Source organism: Silurus aristotelis, assembly GCF_946808225.1.
Source record: "Silurus aristotelis genome assembly, chromosome: 26".
Classification (NCBI taxonomy): domain Eukaryota; kingdom Metazoa; phylum Chordata; class Actinopteri; order Siluriformes; family Siluridae; genus Silurus; species Silurus aristotelis.
The window spans coordinates 12,141,152-12,164,769 of NC_139599.1; the positions used below are offsets into that span (position 1 = coordinate 12,141,152).

General features: G+C 36.7%; 1 protein-coding gene across 1 annotated transcript; it reads right to left on the minus strand.

Moving 5' to 3' along the window:
* Positions 1–4,429: 4,429 nt before the first annotated feature.
* Positions 4,430–23,285, minus strand: aif1l (allograft inflammatory factor 1-like). The gene is made up of 6 exons (XM_083532075.1): positions 23,127–23,285; positions 22,865–22,926; positions 18,987–19,053; positions 16,626–16,667; positions 13,134–13,296; positions 4,430–6,302 (listed from the first exon to the last, which is right to left on the minus strand). Exons 1-6 carry the CDS (start codon positions 23,149–23,151, stop codon positions 6,215–6,217), a joined length of 447 nt encoding a protein of 148 aa, XP_083388201.1. The 5' UTR covers positions 23,152–23,285; the 3' UTR covers positions 4,430–6,214.
* Between the last annotated feature and the right edge of the window lie 333 nt (positions 23,286–23,618).

The window sequence follows — 23,618 nt, forward strand, 5'->3', positions numbered from 1 at the left end:
AGTTTGTGAATGATATTGTGATATGTGGTAAAAGTAGGGCGCAGGTGAAGAAGAGCCTGGAGAGGTTGTGGAGGTACATGCTGGAGAGAAGGAGAATGAAAGTCAATAGGAGTAAGACAGAGTACATGTGTGTGAATTAAAGGGAGGGCAGTGGAGTGATGTGGTTGCAGGGAGAAGAGGTGGAGAAGGTGGAGGAGTTTAGGTACCTGGGCTCAACAGTGCAAAGTAATGGAGAGTGTGTTAGAGAAGTGAAGAAAAGAGTGCAGGCAGGGTGGAGTGGGTGGAGAAGAGAAACAGGAGTGATTTGTGATAGAAGAGTATCTGCGAGAATAATAGGGGAAAGTTTATAGGACTGTGGTGAGACCTGCGATAGTGTATGGTTTAGAGACAGTGGCATTGAGTAAAAGACAGAAGGTGGAGCTGGAGGTAGCAGAGCTGAAGATGTTGAGGTTTTCATTGGGAGTGACGAAGATGGACAGGATTAGAAACAAGTTTTCTTAGAGGGACAGCGCATGTACAGTATGTCATTTTGGAGACAAGGTGAGGGAGGCGTGATTGAGATGGTTTGGAGATGTGCAGAGGAGGGACATGGAGTATATCGGTAGGATAATGCTGAGGATGGAGCCGTCAAGAAGGAGGAAAAGAAAAAGGGCCAAGAGGAGGTTAGGGATGTGATGATGGAAGACATTCTGGTAGTTGGTTTAAAAGAGGCAGATGTAGAGGAGTATGGAGACGGATGATCCTCTGTGGCGACCCCTAATGGGAGCAGCCGAAAGAAGAAGTACTTGGGTTGAACTAAACTTATTGGATATTTTGATAGAAAAGCACAGCATTTGCATATCAAAGATAACCTTAAGTACAATTACATTCTATTTGTATAGTGCTTTTAAAAATAGACTGTCACAAAACAGCTGTGTCTGAAAATCTAAATATATTTTTTTATTTAGTAGCATTTTAGTAGCAAGTTTAATTTTATGGCATGCGTATGTCATTGGAAGCAACTTCCTGAATGATACTGACCATACTTACATACATGAAGATACACCAATTACGCTATGCTATTGTTTTTTACAAATACTGTAGTCTGATGTACCAAATGTCCCCGATTTTACAGAAACTGAGGTATCAACATTTCTCCTGGACATGTGTATAAATAAAATCTGTATGAATCATTGAACTGTCTAAATTTCATAGTTTTTAGTCTAGTATGTTTCAGAATTTCAGGTAATATGGTAGTCAAGCTTCAGACTCTGGACACAACTGCCAGTTATACTTCCTCTAAATATTAGCGTTTCAGTTCTGGAAATAGGCTCTCTCACTGGTAGGCCTGTTTGGATAGCCTTCTGTCTGTATGGTCATAACACAATCGTTCTATTTTCTTGTCCTCTTTTCATTTTTAGAAAACAACAAACTTCACACATCAGTCAAAAAATCACCAGGGGCATAAGGGAGTTCTGGGTGTGCTACTTTGGCAGTGAGAAAGGAATCACACCAGACCCAAACAGTAAAAACAAACCAGAATAAAAAAAAAAATATCAAACTAAAACAAAAGGTACAGAAGAAGATAGGTATTTAATTGTATTTATTTTGTTATCGGACCTTCACACCAAGTGTATTCTGGGTTTACTTTAGTAACACCATATGCATTTATGTAAAGAAAAAGTCTATATGACATGAGGCAGTGGATACTTATTACCTTCCTATGGCTTAATTCTGATTAAACATAAGTACATGTATTAGGGTCACATGCAGCTAGAATGAAGCCTTCCGATGTAGTATCTCTAGATGGCTTTCAATGTTTGCAGGAGTAAAAGACCTTGTTGTGATAATTGACTCTTTCAAAGTTCAAAGCTCTTGTAGATAATATTACAAGGATGTTTGTTATCTTATAAATATTGCTAAGAAATATGAGGCCACTACACGATGCAGAAAAACTAGTTCATCCTTTTGTTACCTCTCGGTTAGAATATTGCATTGCCTTACTGTCTGGATATTCTTTTAAAGTGCCTAAACAAGCTCTAATTAATCCTGAATGCAACAGCATTCAATTCTTTCTAAAATGAGATGATATGAATACATCAATTCATTTTGATTTGTATAGCGTTTTTCACAATGAACATCGTCTCAAAGCAGCTTTACACAGATAATGTGGTGATAAAAATGAATATGTTCTTTATAAGTGTAAGTTTGTCCCTGATGAGCAAACCGGTGGCGACTGTGGTTGGAGAAACTCGAGATGGCATAAGGAAGAAACATTGAGAGGAACCAGACTCAAAAGGGAATCCATGCTTATCTGGGTGGCACCAAATGTCCATTTATTACTAAATGAAGCAAAACATCACTTCGATCTTATCCATGCTGCATTGGCTCCAATTCTTCTTTTGCAATGATTACAAAATACAATTACTATTATACTATTATACTAATACTATTAACAATTTAAACACAAAATAAAAATGACCTTGTGCTGCAGTACCGTAGCAAAATCTTGGTCTACTGTGATCTACCATAACTTCTTTGATCAAACGGTGCAGGCTATTTGTTGGCACCTTGAATAGTGAAGGCTACAAAATGGGGCAGAATCTTTTTTTAAATAAAGCATATTAATGAGAACAGTCTTCCAGTTAACGTTCAGGATTCACAGACTCAGTGTTCAAGCCTAAGTAAAAAAAAAAATTTGTTTAATCAAGCATTTTGCAAAAAACTTTTTCTTAGATAAAGAAGCAGATCCAGAGGGTTCAAGGTTATAAATTGTTCTGGTTGAACAGGAAAGTTTGGATGTCATCACAGGTTTGTTGATGGTGGACTGGCTGGACGATTTATGTCCCAGGATGCCCTGTGTTTTCTTCTGGCACTCCCTTTTAGTTATGCTGTCATTGTTAATCTTGCTGGAGTCCCTGCTTGCACCCTGATCACATGCACATTACGTGTCCTTAACCGTTAGATGACAGTAAGAATACTGTTGCTCTCTTCATCTCTTTTTTTATCAAGGGTGCCAATAATTCTAAAGGGCACATTAATGATGTATCCCCAGCATTTTTTTTTTTTTTTACCTCTTATCTGTTAGTGAATTTTGCAATGGAATGTACACATACTTTTTTATCAACTTCCCTATACTTTCTACACAGTAAATTAGACTTTGTTTTATTGGGCTGTATAGTGAGGTGTATAGAGTGTGAATGCTCTGCAAACATTTGCATCCTGTTTGATTATATTTCAATGATTCTATCCACATAAAGATCAGATGTTAGGAACTCTAATCATGTGGTAATTCCCACGGGTTTCTTTGATCGCCTCACCTCTGTCTCTATTCAAGGCCCTTAGAGGGGTTGGAGGATGGAACAGGGAAATTCAGGCTTTAGCAAACACACACACACACACACACACACACAGATGCTCTTCATTATACTAATGAGCATTCCTCCCCCTGAACGCACAATTCCATGAGCAGTCAAAACAAGTAGGGCACTGTTTATTGTGCTGACATTCGTATTGTTCGTGTGCATCATCACTGACACTTGTACTGCATTTAGAAATATTTAACTGAGAAAGAAAAAAACTCCAAACAGTCAAAACAGGACAAAGGCAACCGATCACCAGATCCTCTTTTTAAAAATCTGACAGATTTAAGGAAGCAGCTAGGAATTAACAAAAGTACCTTTTTTCAAAAATAACCATAGCTTTTTGGCCAGAGGATCAAATGGTCAAATTTCTACATAAAGAAATCAAACAATAAATAACTTCATAAACAAATGCAGTAGATTATTATCCATAAAACTGCAGTTTACAAAATACAGTCTCAAGGTCATCCACAGGTCACATGCAAGAGAAATTTTGGAATTTTGTAAATGTCAACTTTAACACAAATGGGAATGAACCTGGTGGCCAGTTTGTTTACTTCATGTTTTTGTAATTCACGTATACGCAATACAGGAATAATGCAATACCAGAAAAGCTAAACAACAAAAAAGATCCTACCACTATGCCATGCTAGAAACACAGGAAAACACTGTAAAAACCCAGATGTAGAAATTCCTGCATTGTCAGCATATATGTGAAATAGGGCTCTGACTCAGCTATATTACTTAAGGTCATCACGGTTATTTTGCAGTTTACCTGCCTGGTACATTTTCTAATGCATTTATTTGGTTCCAAAAACTAAAAACAAATAAACAAACATCAAAAACCTAGTAGACGTATTAAACCACAGTGACTCCCTGATCAGGCAGCTACTAAGGATGAATAAATGAGTGCTATAATAATGTAAATGTAATTTATTTGTTGGTGGGGCAGATTTTTAAAATATTTTTTTAAATGTAGGTATTTTCACATCTCAGTTTATGCTCATGTTCGACTGTCTACAGTTTGTCGGCCAGTTTGCTTTTTTATTACACCACTACACACACAGTAAAGTAACATTCACAAGCCATTTCCGGTGTCACCATGTGAACTTTATTTCCTTTGGTGTTCACAAAAATAACACACTAACAAAATAAAACATGTGACCAACAGTATAAAAAAGCCTGCATTTATGCTGCTGAAAGTAATTATAAACAAACGAATCAAAATGATCGAAAAAACTCTAAATAAAAACAGTGCAACTGCTAATTCGTATGTCCAATTTTAGCGAGTAAATGAATTAAAATTTAAACAGACGCACAATTTCTACATTAACAGGATAAAATTATAAAAGGAACTGAAAATACATAAACTTATAGGCCAAGAGATACATATGAGAATTGTGAAAAGAAAATGGTTCATTCAGAAATTCAACTCATTTAGTTTCGAATGAATGGAAAGAATTACAAAATAAATACTACAAATATAAATGGAAACATTTTTGAGAACACCGTGGTCAGCGAGCTGAACAGAGGATGAATGTCAGATTGAGGGATACAATTAAAAACACAAATCATTTCCACACAAAACCGTTTTGTACACCGAGTGTAAATTGGCTACATCAGAACTCTATGAGGCACTTGGAAAGCCTGATTTCAACTTAATTTTACAGTAAAGCAGAAAGTGACCCTGTTTGAATGCATGTAGAAATATGGCATTTGTCCAAGTGTGGGCTTTGATGGATATAAAATGAACCACAGATTTGGGAGAATAAAAATATACATTTTGTACCCAGTGAACAATGTTTCATTAAAAATAGTCACATTTTATCTTAGACAAGTCACATAATGCAAAAAGACAAGAGATTGGGGAAAAAAAAAAAAAAAAAAAAGAATCAGAATGAAGGATGAATTGAAAGCTATGAGGTATTTAAGCTAAAAGTAATGAAAACCTGCCATTTATCCACAGCCAATGAATCTTTCTCCTTTGCTTTCTTGGTCCCTTTCTGTAATAATAACTTTGACCACAAAAAAAAAAATCCCCAAGATATTAAAAGAACATGCATGCGTGTGTGTGTGTGTGTGTGTGTGTGCGTGTTATATATATATATACACCCACACACAAACACACACATTGCCAACTTTAATAGAAAAAACACGTAAATTGGAAAACTACACAGATCCAGGTGATAAGGTTGTGCTCTTAAATGCTCTTTTGCTCACCATGGATTGTAGAGTGATTAGTTTGAACCAGTGTGTCTGGCAATCAGATTTTCCTACTAAAGTGGCTGGTGAGTGTAAATACCTCTAAATGCCCTACCATTAAATGGCCTACATGTAGATATTATTGCCATTACTCTACAACTTACTTGACACACTGCAGCTAAAGGTTACTGGCCAAACAAAAAAAATTCTGTCTGAAATTAACTGGTCTTTTGTGTCTAAAGCAAAAGCACTCAAAAATAACATTTGTGAAAAGGACAACAAACACCTTAATCAGGAATGAAAAAAGTGTTCGGAAATAAAATGGTCTTAATCACACTACACTTAAAACATTACACACTGCACTGTTAAACACACTCCGTTCATTTTCATCAAACGACTCCGTTAAAAGGAATAAGTACACTTCAAAAGACCTAGCTCCATATAAATATATACATTTCTGGACTTATTTAAAAAAAAAGCTAATCTGCAGTTTGACTTTCACAGCAAAGTTATATAGATATCTCTTGGTTTTTTTTTTTCTTTAGCATTTATCCCCTCCAACCTCAGAATTTCCCTTCGGTTCTTAAAAACAATGTTGGATAAGGCTATATACACTTAGCCCCACTGGATTGGAAACAGATGGGAACTGGTGGTCTCGTTTTCCTGATGCTCTAGGGTAGGCTGGCGATGTCACGTTTTGGTGGCGGACCGTCTGGCTTGCAGGCGGGGCTGTTAGCCTTGTCTTCGAACATCATCACCCTGAAACGAGAAGGAGACAGTAGCAGCCTGCTGTGAGTAAAATAGGACACCAAGCTAAAGATGGAAATTTAACATTGGTCGTAGCTCAGTGGTTAAGGCAGTGGACACAAGATTAAATCCAAGCACCACCAAGCTGTCACAGCTGGACTATTGAGCAAGGCCCTCAACCCCAGTGGTGGACAAAGTTCTGTAAACAAACCATGTACTGGAGAAAAGTGGAGATACACTCAGTAAAATATTACTCCAGTAAAAGTGCTCCCTTTAAACCTTCACTTGCCTTCAATTGTACTTAAGTATTCAAAGTACTTTGGTTAATTATGGCTATAATGTTCCTATTATGATATTTGTCACATACTCTTGCTTAATCATCTCAGTTTATATAAAAGGACTCTGATGTTACTTTTAGCACGGCAATCAAACAGTGCTTTATGCCTAATAACATGACCATGAAAGTTAAATTCAACTACTTGTAAATAGTAATATTGGCTCTGAATAAGTGTGTCTGCCAAATGCCATATATGTGAATTTGAACAGGAAAAACCCTGTCATTCTAACTGTTCATACTGTAGTTTCACAAAATCATTTCCATTATGATTTCTATGCTTTATGTTAAACATTTCAGCTAAAACAAACAAACAAATATAAAATGCAGTTTGAAAATCTATCGATAGATTCAAAAACAGAACCTGGCTCATGGCGTTTGAAAGAAGGGCTGTCCATACGATCCCAAAGTCCACAATGAAGCATAGAGACAAGAGCATCATGATTGAAGGAAACAGGAATGGAGTGATGTACTGAGACATATTTGTGGAGAATTTGATCTTGTTGGCTAAAGTTGATGTTGAACACACAGGCCGAAACAACTCGAGATGGCTTTGCATTGTCTCATAACCTATTATAGATGTCTCAAAGATGTAATTGCTGTAAGAGCTTTGCATAAAAATACTCATGTTGGCAAGTTGCCTGTTAAGCCTGCTCATGAATACATAATTGTTTATATTAAATAGAAATAAAAGACAAGGCAAAAGAAAGTGTGTGTATGTTTGAATAATTATTAAGGTCTCACTGCAAAAGTTAACTTCCAGGTTTTGCATTTGACCCAATGTGTGAAACAAGTCCTTGTACTCAGTCATTTCCCCATGCAACCATAACTGCACCACTACTTCTTGATGAAAATCTCTCATCAGAACAAACGGAACTTAATGGTTGCACAAAAGGTCAGATGTACAACACTCTTATCCACTTTAATATAACACAAAGCAGTGTTATAGGTTATTTTGCAGTGTGCTGGCTTACTTCCCCCTTGATGTGCACACTTATACTAAATAACATATTAAGGGGAAAAAAACAACATTTTCATTGACTACATCGCTTCCGCTGTGTGCGGTACTGACCCTGAACCAAATTAGCATTGCCTCTTGCTGACAAAACAGAGTATATTCTGCATGTGTTCTAGTGAAATTTACTGTAAGACTGACAGAGGAGTTTAAATGACTAGACTTTATATTAAGCTGAGAACTGCGAGCTTTTTTTCCTTTTGCATGCCACCTCGTTATATAGTTGGCAAACCTGGAATTCTGGAATTCAAATATACTCTCAAAATTGTATATGGAATGGCAGTGTCAAAGAACTAGGCCAGTGAAAATGACCAATAATTTAACAAGTGGAGGAAGGGGAGGAGGAGGCAAAAAACAAACAAACAAAAGAAACTGATTTCAACATGAACTGATTGGTTTCACATATTCTCCCTAATGCTTAAGTCATGAAAGCATTTATACAGCATATGATCAATTGTTTTTAGTCGGAGTTATTCCACTCCATATTATGGTCATGCTGGAACGTGTTTCATACCTTAGTTTCAATAAACTATAGCATACAAAGACATTTCATATAACTGAAAAACAAAGTATGACGGGTCGCATATCCCCAAACATTTGACCACATAGTGTCATATATAGAGAGCTATATTGTAGTTGTCCAAAGTTTACATCTAGAAATGCACACTTTCTGCCACAGTCTGAATGAGAGCGACTTCAGTTCTCCAGATCGTTTTAGAATAAGAGATGTGAAGCGTTCTTGGCCAATCTATTCAGAGGACGTGTCTTTACTTTACTTTTCTGTTTAATCAATGCAAATCTCCTTAAGCTCTTAACATGCCCTGTGCTGAACTGACAACTAGCAACATTCGTTCCTCCCCTTACAATATTACAAACCCTTCACCCATTGAACGTTTTTTTTACTTGGTTTATAGGTCTATTCTCCAGAGTACTACAGAGCTGGGTCTAGAATAAAAGCAATAATCAGAATTTATTTGAGAGGCATGTTGTTAAATAGGGAAGTATGATTTCAAACATCTTATACTACAGAACAGTTGAATTCCCTTAAAGCAGCACAGACTGTTGTAGTGGCCCTACAACTGTGTACAATTGTGGTAAATAGTTTGGTAACAATCTGATTCACAGCGTGAATGCTCCACATAATCTACCATAAGAAACAAATTAAAAAAGATAAGTTAACAAAGGAAGAGGAACCCACTGATATAGCAAAGCTGTTTGATAGCAGATGCTTATTTAACACTTGCGAAACGAGTCTCCAGTATTAGCGCTTTCTATCAGTCAGTACGCTTTATGCAAAGGGAAAACAAATTTTGTGGTTTAACAAGTTTTGTTATATTAGTCATGAACATGAGAGCGAAGAATAGAAAGAAGGAAAAAAAAAAAGGAAGTAATTGAACAACAACACAGGAACTAAGTTGTTCAAGGACACTGCATACCATTACATGTAAATGCATATGGTTTAAAAAGCATGACGTGTTCAGCAATTAATGTAAAAATAATAATACAAAAAACATATGTTTTATTCCTTCTATATAGTAAAGAAATACTTAATTCCTCATTTCCCCTGATAGTAGCTTTTGGGTCAGTCGAAGTACTACAGCTTCGCAGGGCTACTTAAAGCTGTCCTAAATTCCCTCTGCCCCAGTTCACTCCACTTAAAGGACCGACTCGATGGGATCTGACATATTACCTTCATCTGGGTCAAGAGAATGGATTTAATTTTATTAAATCATTTAGGTGGGAATGCTCTGCGTTTTTTTGTTTTGTTCTTACTGACGCCACCCTTCCGGCAGTAAACTGAAATTTTATTAATTTTATTTAAACTTTGAATTTGATTTAAATGCCTTTGAAAATAGAAGTCATGACGGTTCTTGCTAATGGTATCCTGCGAATTTTGGTTGCACCAGAGCTTTGTGTACATAGTTGAAATCAAGGGTGGAGTAAAAATAAAAATTTAGATTGTAGTCACCACCACCTGTTTAACTGCTAAAGAATTCTTAAATGCACCATGGCATGATATAAGCCCACTGCACATGTGAACACTTCTTACTGACGTCTTAATTTCAGCAAATTGGTTCACTCTCTATTTAGTTTTCTGCAATGACTAGTAAAAGACCAAGATTTTGAATACAGTGGAACCTCGGAGCTCGCGGCCTCAGCGATCGCGACTTTCATTCCAACCGGCGACTCTAATTCAGATCGGCTCGTGAGCAACCGCGAGCTGCTCAAAACGCTAGTTTTAACATTTCTAATCAAGGTTTATTAAAATTGTCTAAAAAATGCTTTAAAACTATTTTTATTATGTATTATGATACTGTACTTCTCTACTGCATACTTTACTGTACCTGTACTTTATTTTTTTTAATTAAGCATTGTAATTGCTGTTAATTTACATAAAGTATTGTTAAAATAGTCTAATAATTAAGTGTTATGGAGTGAAATAGTGTTATTTACTCATTTAAATCGATTGCGTATAGTGTTCTTTGGGTTTTTACTGGGTTTGAAGGGGCGTATCAAAAGGTCGTGAAAATTCGGAACTCGCGACCGGTCTTGGTCCCTAACCCTCGCGAGCTCCGAGGTTCCACTGTATTGCCTCTTGTTATGTTTCTGCTTGTTTATTCAACTCTCTAGAAACTGTCATCTCTGCATTACTACAGCGCTGTTCTTTGGCTCAGTTTATCATCTTTTGAAAAAATGCAGCCACAATCCAAACTATGTGGTTCATATTCTGGATTGATTTAGTGGTTAAATTGCCTTGTCAGAAGCAATTTTAAGGGAGCAGGAGAACTCTGACCAGGACAGGGCCCTGAGAGCATTGGAGCCACACCAGGCCTGATTCGGACCAAATAATTTCTTTAATGACTTAATGACTTGAAAGTTGTAGTTCTGTTTACAAATATTTTACAAATATTTTTATTTAACATAAATAAGCCACACCTGTCTATAAGCCGCAGGTGTCTACACTAATGTACTTTACACAGACTTTAACGAAAGACACGTTACACACGGTGTAACGGGTGAAATATGTTGCGCTTCCTTTAGGAGCATAGCGGTATTTTGGAAATAGAATGCCAGAAGCGAGCGCGCCCTTCACCCAGACTCAACACGTTACAATGGCTTGTATCTAAACAGTAGCCGACCAAAAAAGTCATTGTTCACCGTTTTCCTCCTTCCTTTCACAACTATTTCTCTCGGGAGAACTATCTGTCATCGTTGTGCGTTTAAAAATCACCCGATGGTAGTTTTTTCTCCCGATGCCGTGCAGCTCAGAACACAGGTGTGGTGCGTTTTTTCGTTTCCGTTCGGAAAATTTAATTGGTCTAAATGTTATGTAGTTTAGTTTTTTTGGCTTGAAGTTTGTGAAACCGGGAAAAACCCAGGAAAAATTAATAAATTAGCCGCTTCGTTGTTTAAGCCGGGGTTCAAAATGTGGTAAAAAAGTAGCGGCTTATAGTCCGAAAAATACGGTATTTGTTTTATTGTTTGGGTTTATTTGTAAGGTGCTTTTCTCAATGGACATTGTCTCACAGCAGCTTTACAGAACTTAAGAATTAAAGTGAATTATGTGTATTTACCGCTGCACAGTATCGTTAGAAAAACATAATCCCTAGTCTCACACGCACACACACGCAGTAATACCGGAAGAATGCAGTGACGTGCTGTTCCCAAAATGCCGCTCTGCTCTTAAAGTAGCCACAAAATATTTCACCTGTTACACCGTGTAACAGACACTCTTTTTCGGTAAAGCCTGTTTTAAGTTCATTAGTTTCAGTGAAGACACTGCAGTTTATACACAGGTGCGGCTTATTTATGTTAAAAATTAAAATATTTGTAAAATTCACTGGGTGCGGCTTATATAACCCGCTTTATAGTCCGGAAATTACGGTACAACAAAAATTTTAATCAAGCTAATAAAAATACAGCAGTTGAGAAGATATTTTTATTATAACCTTTTCTGGTGGCATCTGGATAAGTGCTTAAAGGAGCTTAGAACATAAGAGTTCAGAGGAACATATGTTTTGCCGTTAAGCAGAAAGGTAAATATTTTGGGGATTTTAGGCTGAATTTAATTTAGTATGTTTGTACACTTTCCATTATTTTTGCCACTTTTTTTTTTTTTTTTTTTTTTTTTACTGTTTTTATTGTATTTTTTGCAGCCCTTTATGCTAAAATTTTCTGATGATACTAAAGGATTGATTCTGTAAGTAATTTATTTAATTACACTCAATTGGTGACAGAATTAATAATGCGTTTGACAGATAGCAGTGACAGCAATGTATATATTTTTTTAAAAGGGAAAAGTGCAAACCCACAAATTAGGCTCTGGACAAAATTCTGACCCAGATAAAGACCATAGTAAAGTGGTGGTCAAAAGAAAGAAAACCGATGCGCTTAAGGCAACACAGTGAATTTTTGTATTTGGTTTTTACTGGGGAATCTGACTGCACCGCCTCGATTATGCTTTGTGTGTGAGGATATCCAACAGTGCCATGGTCCCAAGCAAGCATTGAGTGAGTATAAACAAATTGAGAGTTTAAACTATCATTGTATATAGTGTGTTAGACTACAGTGTGGAATTTTGTAAAACCTTTGGTTGGTTTTGTGGTTCTTAATGTAAAAAATATGCCATGCCTCAAAAAAGTAAAAAATAAAACTCTGCGTTCCACTGTGCATGAAATGCAGCCTGCCAAAGGATCATCCCAAATCGGTTGACTAACCTGAATGTAATAAACACCACCACAGCAGAACGTTTCACAACACTATATTACCTGTACAACACTTTAAAACATTTAACATGGACTTCTGTGTATTACATTGCAAAATCTATGCTTTGTATATCTCAAACTAGACAGTGTCTGAGAAATATGGCGAGATTAGTAAGATTAGAAACAGTAAACACTGCTAAAACTTGGCACAAGTTCACAGTATCAACAAGTTTCTTTTATTTTTTTGCAAGTCTAATTGTTGCCAAGTCTGTCTTATCGCTGCCAAAGAAAACAACACTGAGTAGCTGAAGCCTGCGATTTCTGTCCCTACCTCTTCTGTTCCTCTTGCAGAAAAAAATAAATAAAAAGAATGGGGAGAGGGTGGAACCACTTTGGGCCAACTTGGAGTGCGTCCATAATAGCATTAGTTAGGGAATTGGGTGTGTGAGATATCTCGCTTGCCCTTATTAAGAGGGTAGGGACAACAGCTTTCTGTATACAGTAGTTGAACACCAAACATATAAAAGGCAAAATAATGTAAAACTATTTGTTTGCTTCCAACAAAGTTATGGAAACAAAGTTCCACAGAAATCGCGTGTGCAAGATAACGATACGTGTCGTGACACTCCGTCCCCTGCAACGAGAGATAATGGTGATGAACTGTTGTGATTGTGTGGATCAGCAGCAGATCTGCTGACATGATTAAACATGTACGACTCCTATAAACAGCCTCACCATACACAAAGTGTCAGCACAAAAAAAAGTGCCCATGCAGCACACAAACTTACAGTTTTAGCACAGCCGAGCGCTTCCCCAGCATCATCTTGACAAAGTCTCTGTAGTTGATTGTTTCGCTGCTGCCGCCAGTCACCTCGGAGATCATCTTCTTCATCTCCAAGTGGGTCTTGGGCACACCAAGCTTCTCCATCATCCTCTTTAGACCCATCATATCTGCATGACAAACACAAAAAATGTTTTCACACACACACACACACACACACACCATCTGACATAAAGGGGCATAGTTGAGTTGCATAATTCTTAATGAAACTATCAATGTTTTCCTTTTTTTTGTCTATTACAACATGTATGATGATTATTATTATTGATATTAATATTATTATGGATATCAAAGTGAAACTTCCACAAAACAAGTTAGATTTTGTTATAGCTTACATTTCTAACCAACCACTCTCTTTAGTTCCTCTCCTGAAGTTAAAAATATAAAGAACACAGAACTGAGAACCCAACTAAAAACTGAAACTGGGGACTAAGAAACACTTAATAAACATCTCCCAACAAAGTAGATCATAAACATTTTTTTTATATATATTACACATTTTAATCTGTTTGTGAAGCATCTGCAATAAATTTCATATAGTCAGGTGTGACTATAGAACAATAACACAGAACAAACTCATTTACATTAATCTTGCAGGTAAAACTACTGCCAGCATTACTGTTAAAGCAAAAAAATAACACATTCTGACTGTTGTCACATGATCGCATTGTTGTCGCATTCTTTCAAGAAAAGACGAGCAGTTTAGCTGATTTTGAGGCTCAAATGTTAACTTCACATTATGCTTCTACAAACTTATGTTTAAAATTTTTGAGACTTTATTAATACAATTTTACAAGATATTGTAAACCTTCAGTACTTTTTTTTAATACTAAATCTCTGTTCATTTTGATTTTTTTTAACTTTGTATTCCTTTACGCACTAAAAAATAAAGAAACAGCTTGTATAGGTTATGATTTATAATTAAAAAAAAATAAAACATTGAATATAAATTCCACTCATTCAAATGTATGTTGATTTACTGTACAGATGCACTGCAATAGTCTAAATCCAGAGTAAAATAAAATCCAATGTCAAAAGAAAACCTGAAAGCAACTACTAAGCCACTAAAATAAAAATCAGACCTGATAAACAAGCTGTATGAGTAATGTGTCACAAGCGAGTTTTGAGTGAAACAGCTCATGCAGCCATGACTCATTCAACCCGATCTATCATTTCATACATGAAATCTTGGTTTCCTAAGTAAATAGGAATATAATATTCAGAGCATATTTTTTTCCTCCTGTTGTTGTTTCTCCCTTTATTTCCACTGTGCTTCACTATGTTTATGGCTTCACTTAGTATGACTAATGCAATATGACTGCCCCAGTGCAAATGCTTCACAATTTAACTGCACTGCAAAAAAAAATTAAGATGAACATTTTTAGGTTTTTGTGCAAACCTTGGTGAAGGGAAGTCAAATAGATTCACATATGGCATAGCTCAACCATGCACACACAAAAAAAAAAAGAGCATGGAGTCATGGTCCCTACAAAGGTGGTATAAAAATACACCACCATGATTTACCTGGAAGTGCAGAGTGAAAGCTCAGTAATGAAAAACAGGCAACACTTCATCTCGGTGAAATAAGCAACTCCTCTAATAATTAGCAAGTGCTTCATATGTGTGTTTCGAAAAGGAACAAACACTGTGCACTAATTAGTGTTGTCAGAACAAATTTCACAGCTCACATACGTTTATTTCATTCTGAGGTGAACATATTTTACCTTCATTGTAGTTTTTAAAATGCAAAAAATTATTCAGGCTGATTACAATTGCTGCGTATTAGACAATGTCTATATAAAAACAGCTCATTTCTTGAGTACTGCATTTTAATGATTGTCTTTTAACTAAATATAAAATCCATGCATCACCTTAAACTAACCATATAATTTTTGTGAACATTAAAACATTAAATATTTATTTACACCACATATTAATGCTGTTTATTCTAAACATTGCTGTCAACGTTCATACTAGAAGGTTACAGTTGAAGGACACGATAATCTAGAATTCACAAGTGTTTGGGCAGTTGTTATTTGCAGCTGTTTTCTATGAGACATGTGGAATGCATTCATGTGCAAAAAGGTGTACGTCTGCCAGATGGCTAATTTTATGCTGGTTGGTTGTTTGTTATTTTTTTCCATGACATGATGAAACTGATACACAATAAAGCTATCGTTTACATTCCTGGAAAGGTTTCTTCCTGTTAACAAAATCTAACAAACATTATCTACAGATGAAGCAGATTTCTAAAGCAAGTAGCATCGAACTATAACAAGTAAATTAGACCATTCATTGCATTCTGATATAAAGACCTTGTATTACAGAGTTCATACTGTTTATGTCTTGCAAGTATTTACTGTTATCCCAGCCATAGAGTTTGTTGCCTAAATCTAAATTAATAAAACCTTGAAAATCATGAATTCAACAGCAATAAATAGCATATTTATTTGGTTAGAATTTAATCATAGTTATAGGCGTGTAACAACGCATCAAAATTACAGAGGATGGTCAAAACCACCAGCGTTTTCCTAGCACTCAACTGCCTGGCATTCAGAACCCTCACCAGAGTAGATGTCTGCACAGACCCTAACGGTTTACCCTCCTTCCATCACGAAGGTGATAAAAGAACATAAAGGAACCAGTTGATTCACGACTTGCCTTTTTACTACCATCACCATCACCCTATTGAACTCTACACTACACTGCTAGCTCACATACTGTATATTTACATATTTATCTGCGCTGGTCAGTTTTCACAATGCTACTGTTCGCTCTTATGGTAGATGCAAAATTGCATTTCGTTGCTGTGTAATTGTACTATGCAATGACCGATAGATAGATAGATAGATAGATAGATAGATAGATAGATAGATAGATAGATAGATAGATAGATAGATAGATAGATAGATTAGATATCCATCTATCTAGTGACAATGTACGATTATGTAGCGAACGCATTTGGACCATTTGAACATCAGAGCTCCCAAAACTCAGAGGCCAAAACTATCATGATAACATTCATTGCATGCAATTAGCTTGTTAAGTGCATGAAAAGAGGTTTAAGGATATGAATGGACATGTGATTATTATGATGTCCAACATCTTTTCAGCACCTTCAAAATTTTTACAGCTTGTAAGCAAACATACAGCATAGAGATTATCGCAATTCCATCTACATAAAAAGACAGTTGAAATTCCTGGTTGGTATCCCACTTAGTTGCAAAACCATTTTGAATTCAAATAAAAAGCCTGGACACAAAACCTGCTTGTCCCAGGCTTCAGCTGCTGATTTGTTCAACCCCAAGACTATACTACAATTACAAACTTTCTCAACCAGTAACATGAAACGTACACTCTCATTTAGGCTTAATCACACACACACACACACACACACACACACACACACACACACACACACACACACTCTCTTACTTACCAATCTCTCCCTCATCATTCAGGTCAAATTCTGCATATTTGTCTGCAAAACAAAATGCAAAGATGTCAGATTTAACGATGCTGAATAAAGCTGAATAGACAATGTTTGTAACCAGAGTCCTTCTCTTTCTCGATCTCTCTCTCTCTCTCTCACTCAGTCACACACACACACACACACACACACACACACACACACACACACACACACACACACACACACACACACACACACACACAGCTGCAAGTGTAGATGGCCAGGACATTATTAGGACAGCTGAAACTGGGACAGAAAAACAGATCACAGCAGATGTAACTCAGAGCTGTGTAAAAAATAAAACAGTTAAACATACATTTAACTTTAAATCATTTCTAAGGCTCAGTTTTCTGTGCTTTACACTCTGGCCGTCTTGTCCATCTGTCTCCATAACTGTTTGTCTCTGCATCACAAAGACAGCTCTGTTGGAAAGGGGATTGAAACGGTGTCTCTCCTCCTCTTCAAACAAATGACGATTACAATGGCCCCCCTTGTTAATGCTGTCCCCTGAAACTCATGACTATTCAAAAGACTGTGTGGGGAGGAAAAGAAAACAGGGCGGGAAATAGAGACTGAGAGAAAAAGGGATAGACAGCCATGGCGGCTTGATTTGATGCCCTCACCACAGAGCTCAGGGTAATTAACTAGAGAAGTTAATCCTTTAAAACAGGATTTAACCATAAAAATATCTAGTGGGTGGGACAGAAATGCCTAAAACATGCACAAGTTGAACTGGTAACTTCAATCTGTGTTTAGGTGTAATAACCAGCCGAGTGCAACAGCTTATTTTATACAATTGTTACAAAAATAAAAATGTACAAGTCCACTTTGCAGCCAGCTCAAAGCAGTAGACATTAGTCCTGTGAAAGAAATGTCTGCTGACAACATTAGTGTGTGAAAATAACAGTAGCGTGTTGATGATTTGACACTACCAGGCACTGACAGTTGTACAGAAGCATTTTGCAAAGTAAAACAAAACCTGATCTCCACTGCATCATTTTTCAAACAAAGATGCAGAATCTTTTGGGTAGCACACAGCCAAATTATCACGTGATGATATTCACTGATATCCATTCATAAACAAACGTTTCTTTTGTCCTTCTTTTCTATTTCGTTAAATTTCTGGAACTATGTGGTAACGTCCATAATAAATAAAATAAACCGATGTCAAGTATACACAAGACTTTTGCTAACTAAAAAATAAATAAATAAATAAATAAATAAAAATGCAGCAATCATTTCCCTAAAACATTCTTCCTTTAAATTCAAACCACAGCAAGAAACAAGGGGGAAGGAGGGGGGCTTACAGACAGTGTGGTATTTAACTTTAAATAGTTCAAAACATCTGTATGAATCATTAATTAATATTTATTGGCTTATCTCCTGTAATACTGGGGAGAAAAACACAATTTGTCTACATTTTTGCCATACTATTGTACAAAAAATTATAAAAAGGCTGATTGGCTACTGTATGCTGTGAAGAGATTATTAAATCAACAACCTACTTCATTTAGTAGCATGACCATGTTTGGTTAACATAGTGGACGTCTTTTTTTTTTTTTTTGTGGTACACTGGAAATCAGCAGCTTCCTCATTCTCTCCCTGAGCTGAGAGGATAAAAAAATTAAAATAAAAGGCACCCATAGAGACACGTTCAAGAGTCTGCTGTTGACCGGAGGCCTTAAGACAGAGTGAGTGTGCAGGCGAGTGGAAACTTGACCAGACCAAAAACAGAAACGAAGACTTGTTTAATCTGTGTGGATCATGCACATTTTTTTTCTCTTCCAATTTCCATTTATACTTAGCTTTCAAACTGCGTCATGGTTTTGCTCTTCAAGGATATGCAAGTTTGATTTGACATATTTTGTACATGAGCACATAAACACACAACTTGGTCAAATTGTAAACAACTTAAGGAATTTAAGGCCCTTGAGTATAGAGTTCAAGTGTCAGGAATGGAAAATTGGGAATGAGGGGGTAAAAAAAAGAAAGAGAAGTTCACGTTTTTTACTATAATCTCCCTCATCCATGGACACACTCGGATAGGTTATTTCTCTTCCCCAAAAGAATTCTCAAAAGAGAAAGTAAGCATTCTTGCAGAACCACAGTGCAGAAATCTCCTCCACATACACACCCACGGAGCTATTCTTCTATAAACACGTCACATGTGCATGCGCAGTACACACATGTGCAGCCACCTCTGTAACATGTAAACATCCTCAGAGGTGGCTGCACGTGTGTGCGCAGTACACACACGTGCAGCCACCTCTGAGGATGTTTACATGTTACAGACGTTCCGAATGATCTTTTAGCCTTTGTAGTGCTTACTTTTGAAGGAATCCAGCTTCTCTGGCAAATCCTCTTCATCTCTGTACTTCTGATCCTCCATGAATTCCTGCAGAGGAAGAAAAACAAAACAAAAAAACGATGATGTTAGTTAAACTATTTCCCATTACTGAGTCTTAGGTTACATCTAATCACAGCACTGTGTAGACAGATGCAAACAGTATGTGTTTGTGAGTATGCATTAGCAGAATGCTAACCCTCTGCTCAGATTGCAGGTGATAGCTGACCATTGCTTTTTCAGCTTAGGAAGAAGAATAAAGCTTAGAAGGAAGTAGCAGAGGTTCGCTGTGCCTCTTGTTAGTGTACACAGCTGGCACAGTGATCTTGTTTCGCTAATATGACAAAAATAATCTTTTTAGTTTAACACAAATACACACAAACAGGTTGCTTGAGCCGTTTCCTTTAAAAGCATATATTTTATCAACAACCTCTGGTCCGATTTACAAGCTGATGACATCAACTGTATTAAAAATAACTGTCAAAACTGAAAGCAGACGGCCATGAAAACAAAATAAACCTAAGCTTAACAAACCCAAAAATTCTTGACCGAAAGCCCATTTTCCAAATGGTATTTCTATAAGACTTAATTGGTCACTTAATCCAAAGCTTCTTCCCAATCATGTTTTTAGATCATCCAGACTATTAGCATAAGTGAGGAATGATAGTAATAATAACCTTTATTGAATCTGTAATTTATTACAGTGCTTATCTGAAATAAAACAATTTTAACTCAGAAATTAACTAATTGCTTACAGTTAAACACCTCTGCTTTATTTGGTTGAACTAGTTGTGATAGGTACAGTGCCAGTAGAACCAGATAAGACTCGCTATGGCAATTTGTTTACCGAACGCTTTAAAAGGAAATGTAAAGGACTATTTCAGGTATGTAGCTAAACAAAAGGGTGTAGGGATTTCTTAAACGTGTAACCACTTCCTAGCTCTTAGAACAAAACCAATTTGAAAATACAAAACAGCCTTTATTTAACCGACCAATACGGACACAGCAGGATCTAAGCTTGTTAGGTCAAAGCTGAGAAAGCCATCCAGATATACGTAGCATGTGAGTGAGAGACTTAAATGTTTGCTAGCTTTATTTCTTGCATATTTAGCTGTATAAACATTTACTGAATTCTTGCAAAGGATCATGGGACTTTATCTGAATGAAATGATCATACAGTCGGAATTCAGATGACTAAGTACACAAAAATTAGAAGCCCAGTTTGGTGACAATAATTGCATCCAGTCAGGCAGCTTTACTTCGAACTGTTAAAGCGCAGGCAATGAAGACTGGAAAATAAACCTTTAAAATGGCTGTACAGGGCTTGTTTAACGAGACGTGACATTCTGTAGTCTTATCCAGAAACAAAGAATACATACAAAAGTACAGTGCACACAACACACAATGCATAAGTTAACGTATCTACTGGGAAGAGGAACAATCAGGCACAATTTCATTATAAAAGTTGTCATAACATGCACACCCGTCCTGGCCTTTCTGTATAGTGGGGAAAAACCAAGCACAGAACAAAGAAAGAACATGATGGGGAAGAATGATAATGAATAAATAAATAGAATCTAAAAATAGTTAAAATTAAGGTCAAAGGAAGTGGGCAGCAACGCGAAACCAGACCAAACCACAAAAAAAGCACTATGTTCGCATATCCTATGTCATCAAGTGGTGTAAACGTGCATATAACAACTTTATTCTCATTGTTATTTGTTAACACGGGTGTGTCAAACATACAGACCATGGTCTGGCATGAGCTCAATAAAAGTCCCTTTTTATAAATAAATAAAAAATAAAAAAATAAATAAAAAAAACGGCTTATTTCACTATGAGGAAAAGATACATTTGACAGATTTATATTAAAAGTAATCTTAAATGCTGAATCATAGGTGGCTAACCTCTGTTCAGAACTGATCATTACAATTATTATTATTAATAAACCTTTTCTAGGACATCTTTTGTCTATTTAACCCAGAAGCAGTAGTGTGCTACTTTCTGAGACAAGAGCACTAAAAATATTACCTGGAATTTGGACATGTTTTCAGATTGCACCTTCAGAAACAAATTAAACTTCCTATTTCATTTCAAAGTATCAGTTTACTTCCTCTATCGTTAACAGTTTCCCACAGTACGGTGCTTTCTGACTGAAGGCTGATATTGTTGCTAGTGGTCTTAAGCAACCTTTCATCTCATTTCTACCTAAAAAGTGACTAACACCGCAGCGCCTTTATACCTTCCGGCTTAGTACTTCAGTCTGTTCAGGTCAATCACCTTCTACACACACTGCTTAAAAAGATCTGCTTCAGGTCAATACAGTCTTTACAGAAAAACCTGACAGTGTTCATTTATGTTGCTGGTAACTGATTTTTTTCTTCTATTAGACACAAATGTAAAATAATAAGCACCAGAATTGTGTGTACACGTGTCCAGACGTCTCACTCATGGCCCCTTAGACACACTGCACTTTTGCTCAAATGAACATTGAAGAGCAATTGAAGTCAAATCTATTAAGCAATCCTTAAGCAGACGTTTGTGATGTTCAGGCCTTGATATGTCTCTTCAGGTCGCATCCCAGCTGCTGGTTAAACGAGCTCAGAGTGTCTGACTCACAGTTACTAACTGCAAAATGGCTGAACGAGTTTATGCAGATCCTTGTTCATTTTAATGCCGTGCTCAAGTCACCTCCAAACAATACAAGCCACAGATTTGAAATCTCGACTCTCTTCTTAACTACCAGTTACTTCCGTTTCTAAAATTCAACAACAAATCAACACGGCTGGAGAGGGGGGTTGGGTCCAGAGGGTGGATGTAGGGCCACATTCATATCTAAACATTCATTCATTCATTTTCTCCCGCTTATCCGTAATTCGGGTCGCGGGGGCAGCAGTCTAAGCAGGCCCCCGCCTTCGACTGCTGCCCAATCCTCACAGCACCGTCCCTTACGGTCCCCCCTGCAGGTGATGAGCCCACGGGAAGGCGGCCCCACGTCACTCCGACGTCACGGACCTTGATATTTCCCTCGTAAGGGACCTATATCTAAACACAATGTGCTAATTACTAGTATACACAGTATATGATATAATAATGACATATATAATGGAAATGTAACTCATCTCTCTATAATGCAGAATCTGTGATTTCTTTCTGATGCATTAAAAAAACCTGCGACTGAAGGAACCTGGAGGAAATTGGCATAGGTAAAAGTACTCATTTTCAACAATAAAACACCCTGCAGACTGCAAAAGTCAATAAAACGGAAATAAAATAAACATTAAAAAGCTCTTATTCTTCCTTATTCGTCCAAGGCTCGGTGATTGAGGAACCCTGATTTACATTATACATTATGTATTTCACTGCTTGTAATACTATTGATGATTATGAATGGTGACAAAATTTGAATATGAACAATCACTGCTTTTCTATTGGGTGACTTCAAGATGGTGCCGGGGACGGTTTTGTGATATGCAAATAACCGCGACGAATATGGAAATGAGCTCGTGACGCCTTCTCGAGCACGCGCTCGCAAGAACAGCTTTTCCACTGAAGAGGAGCAGCAACAACGGACTCATTCATTCAGACAGCTGACAAAAACACGCTCGCGCACACAGACACAGCTACAGCCAGGCAAATTAGCTTTAAAACAGTCCCTCGTTTTGATAATAACTCCTACATTTTATTTTGTATTTAAACACCTTTTAAAAAAAAAAAATATTGTATAAAAACTTATTATTTTGCTCTATTTATTGTAAAGGTTTAAAGATAAACCAAGGTCAGAGCCAGTTAGCTGAACTGAGCTAGCTACCGTTTTTCCATCAAACAGTATCAATGCATTATGCAAAATAATCATCCTTACCCTGTTCACTTCGTCCAGCTTCTCCCTCTGCTGGGCTTTCAATAATCCAAACGCCTTTCCACCTGAAAAAGAAGCACAAACCTCTAAAATAAACGGAATTAAAGGCGTTTTCATGGCTGTGCACTTGCTGTGGTGATAGAGAGCAGCGCGCTAAGAGACAGAATACAGTGTTCCAATAGCGTCCGAATAAAACACACACAATTACAATAAACATACTACAAATTAATGAATTTATTCAATATATTATCAAATACTATCTTACCTTGTAAGTTCTGGTTGGACGGCATGATGGAACAATTGGGAAGCTGAATATCGGCGAGACTTCTGTTCTTTCTCGAAAGGAGGTGGAGGAGAATGAACCCGAATCACAGGAGTCCAGGGAGTAGCGTTTCGCTAATGAATCGATCTCATTGTGTCGACTCGCGAGAATCGACTCTCAAACACGAGCTAATTAAATAAATAAATAAATAAATAAATAAACTAAATAAATAAATAAATAAACAATTGGTAGGAATAAAAACTTTTTTAATGTTTATTTTATTTTCATCTGATCGACTTTCGCTGTTTGTAGAGTGTTTTAGAAAAAACTATACTACTACTAATAAAGAAAATGACCGTTTCCGCCTGTGCCTATTTTCCTCTCACTGCCTTCAGTTGTAGTTTTTGTTTTTTTGTATCGATAATTGAAGCTCGCATCGATTCTGCCTGATGATTAGTTAAATTTTAATTATATATAATTATTAAATTGGTAATT